General features: G+C 53.0%; 2 protein-coding genes across 4 annotated transcripts in view; both read right to left on the bottom strand.

The window, feature by feature from the left end:
- The window catches only part of LOC138783957 (CTD small phosphatase-like protein), a 29,931-nt gene extending 15,148 nt beyond the window's left edge, over nt 1-14,783 (bottom strand). Inside the window, exon 1 of one of the 2 annotated variants that reach the window (XM_069959326.1) lies at nt 14,360-14,783. In XM_069959326.1, coding sequence (XP_069815427.1) covers nt 14,360-14,435 — 76 coding nt within the window. In that variant the 5' untranslated portion in view covers nt 14,436-14,783. The remainder of the gene's footprint in view (nt 1-14,359) is intronic. The other variant, XM_069959325.1, reaches the window with a different exon arrangement.
- Nucleotides 1-18,235, bottom strand: part of LOC138783958 (anterior gradient protein 2-A-like) — a 470,764-nt gene that overhangs the window by 69,176 nt on the left and 383,353 nt on the right. The gene's annotated exons all lie outside the window — the stretch shown is intronic.

The following is an 18,235-nucleotide window of genomic DNA, read 5'->3' as shown; positions in this document are numbered from 1 at the left end:
CCTCAATAAAAAAAAAAATAAAATATCTTTCAAATCAACTGGTCCCAGCAAGTACCAGAGATTTGTAATTTAATTCTGCATGTCCTGCAGGAAGTGGTGTATTCTTTGCAGTCTGACACAGTGCTCTCTGCTGCCACCTCTGTCCATGTCAGGAACTGTCCAGAGCAGGAGAGGTTTTCTATGGTGCTGCTCTGGACAGTTCCTGACATGGACAGAGTTGGCAGCAGAGAGAATCATGTCAGACTGAAGAGAATACACCACTTCCTGCAGGACATACAGCAGCTGATAAGTACTGCAAGACTGGAGATATTTTATTAGAAGTTAATTACAAATTTCTGGCACCAGTTGATTTGAAAGAAAAATTTTTTGGGCGAATAACCCCTTTAAAAAGAAAACTGCTACCGTTTCATGTTTTCAGCTCCTCTGCGGACCTATGCATTTGCAGACCAAAATTCCACGTACAGTTTTAATGCAGCAGTGTCGGCAGGATCAGACTATACACAGGATTCATCGGCAGTCTGCTAACATGGAGATGAGACACATAGGTCTGCATAGGAGCTGTAGACACAAAACGAGGAGGCTCTGATGAGCCCTGCATATATGATAGATGTCCTGTATGATTATCTGCCCTTATCCAGACTCCATTCCATCTAAAAGTCGCCTCCCCCTCGTTTATTGTATGCAGCGCCATACGTCTCCATGCTCGCACACAACCCTTGTGTAGTCTGATCCAGCAGCGCAGGGTTTGCTAGGGGACTAACATAGGCCTGCAGAGGAGCTGCAGACACATAACGGGAGGGGATGGTTAATCAGTTCTGTTTGTAAAGATTCCACAACTGAGAATGAAAAAGGAGACGCAGAGGTGACGGATCCTTTATCACTGAGATAACAAGCGGTGAAGAAAAAAAGCAATGCCGCCAAAAAGAAAAGAAGATTCGGTACTTTCCAGAAACTGCGAGAAGACACAAACATAAGACTCCTCCAAATTCCTTCTCTGATCTCCTCCCCTGTGTATAGAGACGGCAGAGGCCTCACAGAGCACGGGGGGCAGCTATCCAGACATGGCCGACCACGGAGGCTGCAACCCCGGAAGGAGGCAAGAGGGCGAGGCGGAGCGGGGCACAGAGAGGAGGGCACGGGGGGCAGCTATCCAGACATGGCCGACCCCAGAGGCTACAACCCTGGAAGGAGGCAAGAGGGCGAGGGGGAGAGGGGCACAGAGAGGAGGGCACGGGGGGCAGCTATCCAGACATGGCAGACCCCGGAGACTGCAACCCCGGAAGGAGGCAAGAGGGCGAGGGGGAGAGGGGCACAGAGAGGAGGGCACGGGGGGCAGCTATCCAGACATGGCCGACCACGGAGGCTGCAACCCCGGAAGGAGGCAAGAGGGCGAGGCGGAGCGGGGCACAGAGAGGAGGGCACGGGGGGCAGCTATCCAGACATGGCCGACCCCAGAGGCTACAACCCTGGAAGGAGGCAAGAGGGCGAGGGGGAGAGGGGCACAGAGAGGAGGGCACGGGGGGCAGCTATCCAGACATGGCCGACCCCAGAGGCTACAACCCTGGAAGGAGGCAAGAGGGCGAGGGGGAGCGGGGCACAGAGAGGAGGGCACGGGGGGCAGCTATCCAGACATGGCCGACCACGGAGGCTGCAACCCCGGAAGGAGGCAAGAGGGCGAGGCGGAGCGGGGCACAGAGAGGAGGGCACGGGGGGCAGCTATCCAGACATGGCAGACCCCGGAGACTGCAACCCCGGAAGGAGGCAAGCAGGCAAGGGGGGCAGCTATCCAGATATGGCCGACCCCGGAAGCTGCAACCCTGGAAGGAGGCAAGAGGGCACAGAGAGGGTGATGGAGCGGGGCAGCTATCCAGAAATGGCCAACCCCAGAAGCGGGAGCTGCACACCCAGAAAGGAGGCAAGAGGACACAAAGGAGGATGGAGGGGGTAGCGGGGCAAAGAGAGGAGGGCACGGGAAGGCACTATCCATCCATGGCCCACCCCAGAAGCTGCAACCCTTTGAAAGGAGGCAAGAGGGCACAGAGAAGGTGACAGAGCGGGGCACAGAGAGGAGCTATCCAGACATTGCAGACCCTGGAAGCTGCAACCCTGGAAGGAGGCAAGATGGCGAGGGGGGCAACTATCCAGACAAGGCCAACCCTGGAAGTGGAAACTTCAACAATGGAAGGAGACAAAAGAGGGTGAGGAGGGGAGCGGGGCTGAGAAGCACAGAGAGGAGGGCACAGGGGGCAGCTATGCAGACATGGCTGAGCCCGGAAGCTGCAACCCTGGAAGGAGACCAGAGGGCAAGGGGGACACAAGGGGCAAGCTATCTAGACATGGCAAACCCAGGAAGCGGGAGATGCAACAGTGGAAGGAGGCAAGATGGCGAGGGGGGCACAGAGAGGAGAGCACAGATGTCACTTCTCAGAGCGTTTCCATGATTCCTATTGAAATCAATAGCTCTGGGGGCACCTGTGTATTAAAGGCTTTGAGAGTGAGATTCTTGTGTATTGTATATGGCCACAGATGCTGCAGAACCTCTTCATGTCATTAAACCATTTATCACCTGCCTATAAAGCCATCAGAAATTCCGCTCCAGCTCCTATCACCTCATATACCCTCTTCTCTCCAGTATTACGGTGCAGAAGGTGGCGCGATGCCAACCCGCCTTCTGCACAGACAGAAGCGCCATGAAATATTAATGCCTGTGTCTTTAAAGGAGCAGAACAGACCGATCACATTCATTACAATTGAATCATTAGGGCGAGCACAGACTGTACAACCATGGTACTAAAGAGATCCCTCCCCCCACTCTTTAAACTCCTATAATTTTGGGGGTAAAACTTAGTGGACGCTCCCTGTTGGTGGATCAGAGCTTAGTTGGCACTCCCTGCTGATGAATTGGGTGGCTCAGAGATCAGTGGACGTTCCCTGTTGGTGGATCGGAGCTCAGTGGGCGCTTCTTGCTGGTGGAATGGGTGGCTCAGAGCTCAGTGGGCGCTTCCTACTGGTGGGGCGGTAGGATAAGAGCTCAGTGGGCGCTCCCTGCTGGTGGCTCAGAGCTCAGTGGGCGCTTCCTACTGGTGGGGCGGTAGGATAAGAGCTCAGTGGGCGCTCCCTGCTGGTGGCTCAAAGCTCAGTGGGCGCTCCCTGCTGGTGGAGCGGCTGTCTCAGAGCTCAGTGGATGCTCCCTGCTGGTGGAGCGGCAGCATAAGAGCTCAGTGGACGCTTCCTACTGGTGGGGCCGGAGGATAAGAGCTCAGTGGGCGCTCCCTGCTGGTGGCTCAAAGCTCAGTGGGGGCTCCCTGCTGAGTGGGGCTCCCTGCAAGATCAGAGCTCAGTGGGCGCTCCCTGCTAGTGGATCAGAGCTCAGTGGGCGCTCCCTAATGGTGGAGCGGCTGTCTCAGAGCTCAGTGGGTGCTCCCTGCTGATGGAGCGGCAGCATAAGAGCTCAGTGGACGCTCCCTGCTGGTGGGGCAGCTGTCTCAGAGCTCAGTGGGCACTCCCTGCCGGTGAAGCTGCAGGATCAGAGCTCAGTGGGCGCTCCCTGCTGGTGGGGCGGCAGAATAACAGCTCAGTGGACGCTCCCTGCTGGTGGGGCAGCTGTCTCAGAGCTCAGTGGGCACTCCCTGCCGGTGAAGCTGCAGGATCAGAGCTCAGTGGGCTCTCACTGCTGGTGGCTCAGAGCTCAGTGGGCGCTCCCTGCTGACGGAGCTACTCTCTTCACGCGCAGTAGACACAGGATAGAGAGCACTGAAATGGCTGTGCAAGCTGTAATTTCCAGGAGAAGGTGCAGTTCAGAAGGCTACAGAGAAGACACCAATAAGCGGATGACATGCAGGCGTCGCACGTGTAATGTGTAACCATGGAGCAGCCGCTGCATTAACCTGAGCAGCAGATCTGCATAGGAGTCAGTAGAGGAATTTTAATCAAGACTATTTGCAAACTTATTCTGGATGCACTGGAGCGCAGAAGCAATGGAGAAGATCTAAGCATCCACGCTGTCCTGTGCCATGTGGTGGTGGCACTGCCCCGGCTCAGTCTTGTTGGTTAAACAGCTTAGTAGATCCGCACAGAGGATGTGGTTTCTCTGTAAAGCTTTTTATTACGGCACTGAACTCTGCAGGTCTGCCAGGCTTGGCATGAGAAAAATACCTGGCAGGATTAGATCATAATGCGGATTTCCTAGGCGGTTCATTAAGATAGTCCATTATTGATTGTTAATGCCCGGGGTGTAGGAGATTGCAGTGGCACCGAGACAAGAGGATTTTTTTTTATACATATATATATATATATATATATATATATATATATATATATATATATATATATATATATATATATATATATATATATATATATATATATATATATACACACACACACACAATGCCAATCCCTACAGGAGGATGCCAGTTTCACAACGCTATTACTATGTACCCGGAACGTTCCTTACGACTACGTTACAACACTCCCGACCAAAGCAATTTATCTATATCACGAATGGGGAACCTTGGGCCCTTCGGTTGTTGCAAAACTACAACTCCCATCATGCCTGGACAGCATGTTGGGAGTTGTAGTTTTGCAACAGCCGCAGGGCCCAAGGTTCCCTATTCCTGCTCAACACATGATTCAGTGTACTGTATAGCACCTAGATTTATTATAAAGGTCCATAGCAGGAGTGAACTGTGCGTAATGATAGCGAGTGTACAGCCTCTGCAGCGGACTCTCTCAGACACACACAATGATCTCATAATCCTGCAGATGCCCGCGGCTGGCCTCCTGGAACCAGTCTGTAAGAGCTGTGGGATGGGGAACACTTATTACACCTCGTCCTGTCAGTTCCTCTGCAGCCAATGGCTGAAACCACCCCGAGCCGACCCTCACAGCGCAGTCACAACTCCCACCCTGCGCCTTTTAGATTGGATCGTAAATAACGTGAAGGAGGGAAAAGGAACCGAGAAGCAGACGCAAAGATGATGGATGGGTGGCCTTTATGTTTACTTTGAACTAAAATTTGCAGTTTGTATAGATCATAGGTTGCATTATTGTATTCTACCCCAGAGCTGCACTCACTATTCTGCTGGTGGGGTCACTGTGTACATACATTACTGATCCTGAGTTACATCCAGTATTATACTCCAGAGCTGCACTCACTATTCTGCTGGTGGGGTCACTGTGTACATACATGTACTGATAGAGTTTTCTGATTATTTTCCCGACACTATGAAGGATAACAGATTGATCAGATCCATGTACACAGAGGAGCTCCTGGCCCCCCCAGTACAGAGCTCACTATAGAGCGGAGGGCGCCGTCAGGGAGAGTCCGGCCTTTCACCCACAGAATACACTGTGCCCAGCGTCTCTATATAACAGTCTCTGCTGCTTTGGAAACAGCTGCCTGGATGACGCGGCTAAACCATGAGAGCATGCCGGCCAGAAATACATCAGTGGAATATAAAGCCGTCACTGAGGCCGTTCTCAGAGCGGCCGCCACAATGCATCACATGGTGCACTGGGTATACGCCAAGAAAGCTGCAATACCAGACCCAGCCTACAGACTAGAGGAGCGCCCTAAAGAACACAGCTACATGTGTGTGTGGGGGGTCAGGAGGAGGAATAGCTGAGCCCGGTGTACATGTGTATGGAGGAGGAGGAGGAGGAGGAGGAGGAGTAATAGCTGAGCCCGGTGTATGTGTGTATGGAGGAGGATGAAGAATAGCCGAGTCCAGTGTACATGTATATGGAGGAGGAGGAATAGCTGAGCCCAGTGTACATGTGTATGGAGGAGGAATAGCTGAGCCCAGTGTACATGTGTATGGAGGAGGAGGAGGAGCTGAGCCTGGTGTACATGTGTACGGAGGAGGATGAAAAAATAGCTGAGTCCAGCGTACATGTGTATGGAGGAGGAGGAGCTGAGCCTGGTGTACATGTGTACGGAGGAGGATGAGGAATAGCTGAGTCCAGCGTACATGTGTATGGAGGAGGAAGAGCTGAGCCCAGTGTATGTGTGTATGGAGGAGGAGGAGGAATAGCTGAGCCCAGTGTACATTTGTATGGAGGAGGAATAGCTGAGCCTGATGTACATGTGTATGGAGGAGGAGGAGGAACTGAGCCCAGTGTACATTTGTATGGAGGAGGAAGAGGAGGAATAGCTGAGCCCAGTGTATATGTGTATGGAGGAGGAACAGCTGAGCCCGGTGTACATGTGTATGGAGGAGGAACAGCTGAGCCCGGTGTACATGTGTATGGAGGAGGAACAGCTGAGCCCGGTGTACATGTGTATGGAAGAGGAGGAATAGCTGAGCCCGGTGTACATGTGTATGGAAGAGGAGGAATAGCTGAGCCCGGTGTACATGTGTATGGAAGAGGAGGAATAGCTGAGCCCGGTGTACATGTGTATGGAAGAGGAGGAATAGCTGAGCCCGGTGTATATGTGTATGGAGGAGGAACAGCTGAGCCCAGTGTACATGTGTATGGAGGAGAAGGAATAGCTGAGCATGGGGTGTATAATGTATAGTAACTGTATAACCCTGATAACACAGCAGCAGTTTGTAGATACAGGATGGAACTGCAGATCCCCATAATGCAGTAGCGTAGTACAACAGGTTAGAATTGAGAAGCAGGGCTGCTGTCAGAGGTCTGTGTGGTCACATGACATGGGAAAGGGTGTCCAGCATGGACCAATCAGGAAGTGAGAATCAGAGCTGTGCAGGAGGACAGTGACAGACTTTTCTATAAAGCAGTGTGTATAGCTGTGTGTAAGTGTAGATACATTAAAGCAGCAGTGTGTATAGCTGAGTGTGAGTGCAGGCAGATTATAGCAGGAATTTAGAGGAAGTGAAACACAAGAGCTGACATAGGCTGCAGGGAGTATGAAGGAATAAGCAGGGCAGATGTGGGCACATACATGCAGCACTCTCTGTCCGGGGAGAAAGGCTATGAAGCCTTTATGAAGAGAATACCTCCACAGTCTTGTCTCCTGATGTAAGCCCCAGCCTGAAGTGGATCTGCTATGATTTGGAAGGTGAGGGAGACTTCCTGGGTCAGCATACAGGGCTGTAGACCCCGCTATGCAGACTATGCCCCTCCCCCAATCCCCCTCCCACCCAGTACAGGGAGCTCTTACACCAAAGCAATGCTCTTAAACTAAATTACAATTTAGAAAAACTGTGAGCTCTACTTGCAAAACGCTCTTAATCCAAGTTACTCTTAAACCAAGGTGTGTGTGTGTATGTGTATATATATATATATTTAATCTGGAAACAACGGGTCACAGAGACATTTCCCAATCAGAGAGATGAGCAGATGACAGCAGCACATTCCTTCCATGTCCCTGAGCAGCGCAGGCCGCCACCACCGTACAGTCAGGGGCCGGTGAAGCATCACGGGACCAGCAGCACAGGAATGCGGCAGCTATGCCGGGGCACGGAGCGGGTCACAACAACAGGTGCACTGGAGAGACGTGGGATTGTCTCCCTGCTGCTTCTCATAGGGCGGTGACGTCACAGCGGGCACATCTGCACCGCGGCTGCCAGCAGGACGTTCCCAGGACGGTCTATCTTAGGCTCTGTCCACACGGTCACCATTGCTGGGCTCACACCGGTTATTACAGCTAGGCCACTCATTACTTACACAAAGTGTGAAGGGTTAAATATAACTTTCCTATGTCACATGTAGAGAGTTCTGCAGCTGGAGGTAGCGTCTCACAGTCAGCGCCGGGTTTATGCTCAAAACGCGCGGGCGACCTATTGTTTCTCTATGCTGGAAGCACAACACAGAAGTTTTATTTAAAGGGGTTGTCCGGCGATAAAAAATTATTCACAGAATAACACACATTACAAAGTTATACAACTTTGTAATGTATGTTATGTCTGTGAATGGCCCCCTTCCCCGTGTCCCACCACCCCCACCCGTGTACCCGGAAGTGTGGTGCGCTATACATTACCTGTCACGTGCCGACCACGGTCTCCGATCGTCAGCAGTGACGTCTTCTTCGGGAGGCCAGCGGATTTTCCCGAGTGCCGGCCGCCCTCTGCAGCGTCATCCGAAGCTCAGCCGCGATTGGCTGAGCATAACTGTGCTCAGCCAATTGCGGCTGAGCAGCTGATGACGTGGCCGCGTCATCAGCCGCTCAGCCGCGATTGGCTGAGCACAGTTATGCTCAGCCAATCGCGGCTGAGCTTCGGATGACGCTGCAGAGGGCGGCCGGCACTCGGGAAGATCCGCCAAGCTCCCGAAGAAGACGTCACTGCTGACGATCGGAGACCGTGGACGACACGATATGCGGTGAGTATAATGCACCACACTTCCGGGTCTAGCGTGGGTGGGGGGAAACACGGGGAAGGGGGCCATTCACAGACATAACATACATTACAAAGTTGTATAACTTTGTAATGTGTGTTATTCTGTGAATAATTTTTTATCGCCGGACAACCCCTTTAAGTGACGGAGAGAACGCCAGAGGCTGTAACCAATGGCGGCTGCCCGGCTTATGTTGTGCTCCAGGGGACAAATATTACCGCCACATGGTGACCAGGATGAGCCAGCTCCTTACTACTGTATTCACATCTACATACAGGGAGTATATACCCAGATATGTCTATAGGTCCCTATACTGCCAGCATGTCCTTATAGCATACACATTACTTATCCCGTACTGATCCTGAGTTCCACCCTGTATTATACTCCAGAGCTGCACTCATCATTCTGCTGGTGGGGTCACTGTGTACGTACATTACATTACTGATCCTGAGTTACATCCTGGATTATACCCCCAGAGCTGCACTCCCTATTCTGCTGGTGAGGTCACTGTGTACATACATTACTGATCCTGAGTTACATCCTGTATTATACTCCAGAGCTGCACTCATCATTCTGCTGGTGGGGTCACTGTGTACATACATTACTGATCCTGAGTTACATCCTGGATTATACCCCCATAGCTGCACTCCCTATTCTGCTGGTGGGGTCACTGTGTACATACATTACTGATCCTGAGTTACATCCTGGATTATACCCCCAGAGCTGCACTCACTATTCTGCTGGTGAAGTCACTGTGTACATACATTACTGATCCTGAGTTACATCTTGGATTTCTTTTATTCAAAGTAAACATAATAAATAAATACAGAAATAACGCACCATATCTAACCAGAACAAAACAATAAATAGAAAAATTACCAAAACAAAAGGAAACCATAACATAAACCACCAGTCCATCCCTGCACTCATTCTTCCACACAGACAACCCATATACCTATATACACTCACTATATAAACAATTTTGATATATTGAGTGCAGCTCTGGAGTATAATACAGGATGTAACTCAGGATCAGTAATGCACGTACACAGTGACCCCAGCAGAATAGTGAGTGCAGCTCTGGAGTATAATACTGGATGTAACTCAGGATCAGTAGAGGATCAGTAATGTAATGTATGTACAGTGACCCCCCCCCCCCCCCCCCCCCCCGTGCTGCAGGAATGAGTCTTCCGGTGTATATGTATAGTGAGCGCCATGCGCTGTGCTCTATGTATAGGGTCGCCACCAGGCGGATGTGCAGGGCTGTGATCCCAGCAGGAGGGGCCACTATGGGACATTGATCTGTGTGGTGGGTGGACAGGTGGGAGGGGGGATTCCTTCCTGCCTGAAATAAACCTCAATCCTGGGAAGTCCTCAGCTTCATAGCGGGATACTCATTATTCAGAGCCTTCTCCGGCCCATAGATCCTCACAGGGACAGCCGCCATATAGTGCACTGGAGGGAAGCCATGACGGTCTGCTATACAATGCATGGGGGGGGGATGAACCCAATCCAGAGATCAAGGGGGGCACCTGTCACTATGAACGGATCCACAATATAAGGCACGGCAAGGGGCTTAGCATCGCCACCGAGGACGCGGCATCTGCAGGAATCCATCACATGACACGCTATTAATGGCTTCTGCGCTGTTGCTTAGCAACCGAGAGCACGCAGAGAAGTGCCGCTCCGGCGCTCCACACTGCCACAGAGAACGGGGAACATATACGGATCACAGTATACTATATAAGATGTATGGAGCTCATACACAGAGGCTGAGCTGAACAAGCAGAGCTGCAGTGTACAGCATGAGGGCCGGAGGCGGACACCACACTACAGCAGAGTACCTGAGCCACGTGGTAGCGCCCACATCTGGCCGCAGCGTGCAGCTTCCCGCGTACACTAAATATAGACATATCCCCCCGATTACTAAATGTGCCGCCTCACCGCCCACAGCCGCAGGCCGCACTCTGGTATAATGGGAGCTGGCAGGCGGCACAGCTATTTGTGGGGTCACAATCTCTGCGTTCTCCGGAATTCCATCCCTCCGCATTCCCGGGACGTCAGAGGACAAAGTCCACACCGCAGTCCTGTGCCGAACGCTGCAGAACAGGGACGGGGAGACCTGCGGCCCGCCAGGTGCTGCACAACTACAACTCCCATCATGCCTGGATAGAGAGATGTAGTTGTTTAACAGCTGGAGGGCCGAAGGTCTCCCCATCCCTGCTGTAGAACCTATACCACCAGTTGTGGACAGACTACAACTCCCAGCATGACTAGAGGTTGATATGAAACCCTGAACTCTTTAGCAGACTACAAATCCCAGCAGGCCAAGCTAGTGGTCTATAGTCTACACCTCCTCCAGCTATAGTAATCTCCCAGCATGCACTGCCCATGATATGCAACCTGAGCCTCTCCAGCAACTACAACTCCCAGCATGCACTGCTCCTGATCTGCAACCTGTCACATAACTACAACTCTGATCTGCAACCTGTCACATAACTACAACTCTGATCTGCAACCTAAGCCTCTCCAGCTCTGGATAAACTACAACTCCCAGCATACACCGACGATGATCTACAATCTGTGACGCAACTACAACTCTCTGTGATCTGCACGTTGGGAGATGTAGCTCCAACAAAGTGGACACATCCATTATACAAAGTAAGGATGAAGCCGTATGAAACTAGAGAGAGAGCGCTAGCTAGTATCCAGTGGCTGATAACAGAGAGCACTAGCTAGTATCCAGTGGCTAACAGAGAGCACTAGCTAGTATCCAGTGGCTAACAGAGAGCACTAGCTAGTATCCAGTGGCTGATAACAGAGCACTAGCTAGTATCCAGTGGCTGATAACAGAGAGCGCTAGCTAGTATCCAGTGGCTAACAGAGAGCACTAGCTAGTATCCAGTGGCTAACAGAGAGCACTAGCTAGTATCCAGTGGCTGATAACAGAGAGCACTAGCTAGTATCCAGTGGCTGATAGAGAGCACTAGCTAGTATCCAGTGGCTGATAGAGAGCACTAGCTAGTATCCAGTGGCTGATAACAGAGCACTAGCTAGTATCCAGTGGCTGATAACAGAGCACTAGCTAGTATCCAGTGGCTGATAACAGAGAGCACTAGCTAGTATCCAATGGCTGATAACAGAGAGCACAAGCCAGTATCCAGTGGCTGATAACAGAGAGCACAAGCCAGTATCCAGTGGCTGATAACAGAGAGCACAAGCCCCCCCCCCCCTCCTGTTTACTGACATGTGGGATACACTCCAGTCCTGCCTTCGCCCCGGACACTTATGGTGACGGATTACCACAATTACTCTGCTGTATCTCCTACCCGGGGGAGGGGAGGTGGCGGCATAAAGGATTAACCTCTGCACGACCGGTGCCAAGTGACTGCAGGGGGAGAGGGTGGAGGACCCATAGTTCACCCTACCTTTGGCTCCCCTCGTGTCCCGACAGCCTAACATAGTGATGTACCCACCAGCTCAGAACTACACTCCACTCTCTTAATGTGTGACTTCTCAGGCATGATGGGAGTTGTAGTTTTGCTCAACTTGGGTGGCCTCTAACGTGACCGGCTACGGCTCCCGGATAATTACTGGGATCAGAGGTTGCGCCCAACCGGATCCGGGAACATGGCGGCAGGTGATGGAGGGAATGACACCAATATTCCGCGATGCGGAGGAATCCCAATAATCCAGAATCCTCTGAGGGTCCCGGACGATCAGACATGGGGTCCAGATGCCCCCCGCGTGCCAAAGTCTGCACACGCTCCAAATCATTCCCGAGTGTCTTATAACACCAGCCAGAGTGTAAGCTTCTGGGCACAGACTGGTGCCTGGGACATGGAGGCGTCCTCATCTGTCACAGCCATCAGCACCCAACACACAGGCTGGTACAGGCAGGCATCACTGGCACCTCACTCATCACCGGGCACATAGTGCCAACCTCAGGGATCTGACCCACTGCCAGGAGAAGTGCCACCCCAGTGCTGCTCAGAGCCCCAGGCTCTCTCCTGGGCACAATATGGCGGCTATATACATCACATGACCCTGGTCTGCCAAGGTAATACCCCCTTCAAGGTCTGGATTACCAACCTTGCTGCTATTTCTATTACTACCCAAGGCCAAGTAGAGGGCATCCTATAGGCAATGGAGAGAACCACCCTTCTCCTGGGCACAGCCCTGCCTCCCTCACCCCTGGCACCTCAGCCTTCTCCTGGGCACAGCCCTGCCTCCCTCACCCCTGGTACCTCAGCCTTCTCCTGGGCACAGCTCCACCTCTCACCCCTGGCACCTCATCATTCTTTTCAGTATAGATGACTTCACTAAACCCTGGCATCTCCACCTCCTCCTGGACATGTCCCCCCTGCCATTTCTTCTATGGGTAAGACCAATCATGCCTCCTCCTGGGTATGGGTGAGGCCCTCCTGTCCCTGATATCTCAGATGGGCACATCTGCCAATTCTAGCATCACCACAACTCCATGTACTGTAAAGACTCCTTCACTTTTTTGCAAGTTCTGTCATCATTATAAAGGATCCGATTCCCTGGGAAGAGTCCAAGACCGGACGTCACGTCTCCCATTTACATCAATCTGGACCCAGCACTGGGAACACCACCCATGCTCTGCACAGGGTATCTCCACCATGGATGAGCCCTCCACCCCCCTGGCATCTCCTTCTGGGCATGGGTCAGCCCTCTCCCTCCTGGCCTCTCCTCATCCACCTGGGCATGGATCAGGTCCCTACCCTATGCCATCTCCTCTTGGGCATGGATCAGCCCAGGCCCCTCCCCTCTGGAACCTCCCACCTCTTCCTGTGCATGGATCACCCCCATCCCCACCAGCAGCTCCTTCTCCAGGACATGGATCTGACCTGCTCCCCCCTGGCATCTCCTCCCCCGGAGCATGGATCAGCTCGTCCTGCCTGACATCACCTCCTGGGCACTGCGCCCCCTCCCCCCTGCATCTCCTACTGGACATGGATCAGCCCCCTTCCCCCCCTGGGCACAGCGCCCCTTCCCCCCTGGCTTCTCCCCCTCCTACTGGGCATATATCAAACCCTTCCCCCCCTGGCATCTCCCCCTCCTCCTGGGCATGGATCAGCCCCTTCCCCCTGGCATCTCCCCCTCCTCCTGGGCATGGATCAGCCCCTTCCCACTGGCATCTCTCCCTCCTCCTGGGCATGGGCTAGCCCCCTCCCCCTGGCATCTCCCCTTCCTCCTGGGCATGGATCAGCCCCCTCCCCCTGGCATCTCCTCTTCCTCCTGGGCATGGATCAGCCCCCTCCCCCTGGCATCTCCCCTTCCTCCTGGGCATGGGCTAGCCCCCTCCCCCTGGCATCTCCCCTTCCTCCTGGGCATGGGCTAGCCCCCTCCCCCTGGCATCTCCCCTTCCTCCTGGGCATGGGCTAGCCCCCTCCCCCTGGCATCTCCCCTTCCTCCTGGGCATGGGCTAGCCCCCTCCCCCTGGCATCTCCCTTTCCTCCTGGGCATGGGCTAGCCCCCTCCCCCTGGCATCTCCCTTTCCTCCTGGGCATGGGCTAGCCTCCTCCCCCTGGCATCCTTCCCTCCTACTGGGCATGTGCCAGCCCCCTCCTCCCCCTTGGCATCTCCCCCCGGGCACAGCCCCCTACTCAGATGCCACCATTCCACCTTGTACTGTAGAGACTCCTTCCCCAGTTCCTGGCTGTGTCTCCAGTCACCATAGTGAATGCAATGCCCGATCTCCGGGGCGCTGTGTTGATCTCCAGTATTTTGGGGCACATGTATTCACCTCCTCCTGTCCCCCGGCAGCATGCCCCTCACGTCCCCCGGGCCCCTCACCCCCTCCTGTCCCCCCGGGCCCCTCACCCCCTCCTGTCCCCCCGGGCCCCTCACCCCCTCCTGTCCCCCCGGGCCCCTCACCCCCTCCTGTCCCCCCGGCCCCCTCACCCCCTCCTGTCCCCCCGGCCCCCTCACCCCCTCCTGTCCCACCGGGCCCCTCACCCCCTCCTGTCCCCCCTCACCCCCTCCTGTCCCCCCCGGCCCCCTCACCCCCTCCTGTCCCCCGGGCACTCACCCTTCTCCTGGGCGCAGGACAGGATGGCCTCCTCCTTCGGGTTGCTGAGCTGGGTGATGATGGACGTGTTGTCCATGGACTCGGCCGGGCTCTCCCCTCCTCCTCGGCGGCAGCAGCGTCTATTACCCGGCCGCCAGCTCCCGGCTCGGCTCGCTCAGGCTCCCCCGGGTGTCCGCGGCCGGGTCGGCTCCCTGGCTCGGCTTTCTCCTCCTCAGCATGAAGTCCAGGCGGGGGAGAAGGGGCCGCTGTCCCGGGGGTGCGGAGTCCGCGGCGGGTCCCTGTTTTCCCTCAGGAGGGGGCGGTATGACAGCCTACACTCCTCCCCTTCTTTCTCTACTGACCTTCCCAACATGGCGGCGGCTGAGGGGACGGGCTCCGTTCCGACATAAACAAGGGGCGTGGCCGAGGATTAACCACTTCATGGCAACTGGTGTCATTACCCCCTCAGCGCGCTCAGGACGCATCTGGTCGCGAAGGTGTTAAATACAAGGAAAGGGCGTAGCGACGCTCAGGGGGCGCGGTCACATGGCAGAGCGGGAAGCGCTGCTTTCTGATTGGATGATATAGGCGTCGATGACAGGCGGCGTAGGAGGGAGGCGGAGCTATCCATATTTATATAAAGCACTGCGCAGCCACTTCTCACCAGTGTAAGGAGGGGGATGGGCCGTGACTAACATGCTGCTTACCTGCAATTCTCACCTAGCGGTTTTAAGAATGACATCTTAAATTTATCACACCTTATGCAATAGAGCTGTTGCTTACAGCAAACAATCAAATTGCTGCTTTCATTTTCTTTTTTAGAGGTCCTTAAAAAAAAAAGAAAGCTGGAATCTGATTGGTTGTTATGGTAACTGCTCCTCTGCACAGGGTTTGATACATCTCTTTGACGCCGCATTTTCATAAGACAGTTGCTTAGAGCTGCTGTTACCATGGAAACTCCAGAGCAAGCAGAAGATGTTAGTCAATAGAGCAGATGGCATTCCATTTCTTATTTCAAATTAGATGGGGGTTGACATCTTTGGCCTAAATTGTTTCCACACACCAGGACCCTTAAAAAACAAGCGCCATCACTCTCCATAGAGGACAACCGAGCGCCATCACTCACCATAGAGGACAACCGAGCGTCATCGCTCTCCATCGAGGACAACCAAGCACCATCACTTTCTATAGAGGACAACCGAGTGTCATCACTCTTCATAGAGGATAACTGAACACCATGAGTATCCACAGAGGACAACCGAGCACCATCACTCACCATAGAGGACAACCGAGCGTCATCGCTCTCCATAGAGGACAACCGAATGTCATCGCTCTCCATAGAGGACAACCGAGCACCATCACTCTCCATAGAGGACAACTGAGCACTATCACTTTCTATGGAGGACAACCAAGTGCCATCACTCTCCATAGAGGATGACCGAGTGCCATCACTCTCCCTAGAGGATAACCGAGCGCCATGAGTATCCACTGAGGACAATCGAGCGCCATCACTTTTCTAGAGGACAAATGAGATCCATCACTCTCCCTAGAGGATAACCGAGTGCCATCACTCTCCATAGAGGACAACCGAGCACCATCACTCTCCATAGAGGACAACTGAGCACTATCACTTTCTATGGAGAACAACCGAGCGCCATCACTCTCCATAGAGGACAACCGAGCGCCATCACTCTCCATAGAGGACAACCGAGCGCCATCACTCTCCCTAGAGGATAACCGAGCGCCATGAGTATCCACAGTGGACAATCGAGTGCCATCACTTTTTTAAAGGACGAGTGAGAGCCATCACTCTCCCTAGAGGATAACCGAGTGCCATCACTCTCCTTAGAGGATAACCGAGCACCATCCCTCTCCATAGGGGCAGCCAAGCACCATCACTCTCCATAGTAAACGACAGAGCGCCATCATTCTCCATAGAGGACGACCGAGCCCCATTACTCTCCATAGAGGACGACCGAGCCCCATTACTCTCCATAGAATGTATCCGAGCGCCATCACTCTGTGGATACTCATGGCGCTCAGTTATCCTCTTGGCAGAGAACAACCAAGCGCCATCACTCTCCATAGGGGACGGCCAAGCGCCGTCACTCTCCATAGAAGACAACCGAGCACCGTCACTCTCTCTAGAGCATAACCATGAGTATCCACAGGGGACAACTGAGTGCCATCACTCTCCCTAGAGGATAACCGAGCACCATGAGTATCCACAGAGGACAACCGAGCGCCATTACTGTCCATAGGGGACGGCCAAGCACCATCACTCTCCATAGAAGACGGCAGAGCGCCATCATTCTCCATAGAGGAAAACCGAGCACCATCACTCTCCATAGAGGACGACTGAGTGCCATTACTCTCCATAGAATATAACCGAGCGCCATCACTCTGTGGATACTCTTGGCGCTCAGTTATCCTCTAGGCAGAGATCAACCAAGCCCCATCACTCTCCATAGAGGACGACTGAGCACCATCACTCTCCCTAGAGCATAACCATGAGTATCCACAGGGGACAACTGAGCACCATCACTCTCCCTAGAGAATAACCGAGCGCCATCCCTCTCCATAGAGGACAATCGGTCTCTCCGATCAGTAAAGGGAGCTCGTCCACTGATGTCCATCTCCATAGAGAGCGCATACTCCTGCAATCTGGAGCTGATCGGGTCAGAGAGAGTCATTGCAGAAAGCCGGTCAGGATATGGCAGAGTGGAGGGTGAGCTGGTGAAGTGGCCGCTTCTGCTATCATAGTCACAGGAAGGGACTGGTCAGAGAAGCGGGTGGCCCGGCTGGGGTAACTAGTAGGGGGTGAGCGGTGGTGCTGTGCAGCCAGTAGTTCACTCAGGGGGCTGATGGGGCATTACTAGCCGCATTATATAGCTACTGTGGAAATTTGTTGCCCTTCAGGCCTGTGAAGTAATGTGGCCCGGGCTATAGAGTTTGGGTGCAGATCATGGTGGGAGAGTCCTTCACGCAGTGGGCTGGATATTTGTTGGTAGGAGAATAGGTACTGGGTCCAAATTACAGTATGCCTGGGTCATAGTCCTGTGAGTAGGATCTCCGGATAGGAGCCAGAAACTGAGAAACATGCAGGTGCCAGGGAGGAGCCGCTGTGAACACAACAGGATCCTCAGGCTAATCTCAACCTTTAAGTATTATATTCAAATCCATATTGTATTATATGAAACGTTTAAAGGGAAACTCCAGCAAAATTATCTTACTTTTAAATCGACTGGTGTCAGAAAGTTATAAAGATTTGTAATTTTCTTCTATATAAAAATCTCCAGTCTTCCAGTACTTATCAGCTGCTGTATGTCCTGCAGGAAGTGGTGTATTCTCTCCTGTCTGACACAGTGCTCTCTGCTGCCACCTCTGTCCATGTCAGGAACTGTCCAGAGCAGGAGAGGGTTTTTTTGAGGATTTTCTGCTGCAGGGCATACAGCAGCTCATAAGTACTGGAAGACTTAGGATTTTTATTTAGAAGTAAATCACAAATTTATATAATTTTCTGACACTAGTTATTTGAAAGAAAAACATTTTTGCCAATGTTCCCGTTTAAGTAAAAGTGCCCCCCTCGATTAAAGGGGAACTCCGGATAAGAAAAACCTGTTTTCTATTAAAAGTACATAAAAAGTTATATAGATGTGTCTATACAATGTATTACCGTATCTGTATGGTCCTGCCACACTGGGAGCTAATAGAAATCCAGGAAGTGAAAAAAATGGCCCCTGTGCCAATCCACATTGTGTCCTGCTCCTTCTGCTCTCCCCCCCCCCCCCCCAGGAGACAAATCTTCCAGGCCTCTGTCTCACATTGTGTGTGTTTGCTTAGATTAGGCTGATGATGCAGACCGTGGGCAGGACGTGATGTCACAGGAGGCGGGGC

Source organism: Dendropsophus ebraccatus, chromosome 2, assembly GCF_027789765.1.
Source record: "Dendropsophus ebraccatus isolate aDenEbr1 chromosome 2, aDenEbr1.pat, whole genome shotgun sequence".
Taxonomy (NCBI): domain Eukaryota; kingdom Metazoa; phylum Chordata; class Amphibia; order Anura; family Hylidae; genus Dendropsophus; species Dendropsophus ebraccatus.
The sequence above is the reverse complement of the archived record's forward strand: the minus strand, read 5'-3'. Positions and strand labels throughout refer to the sequence as shown.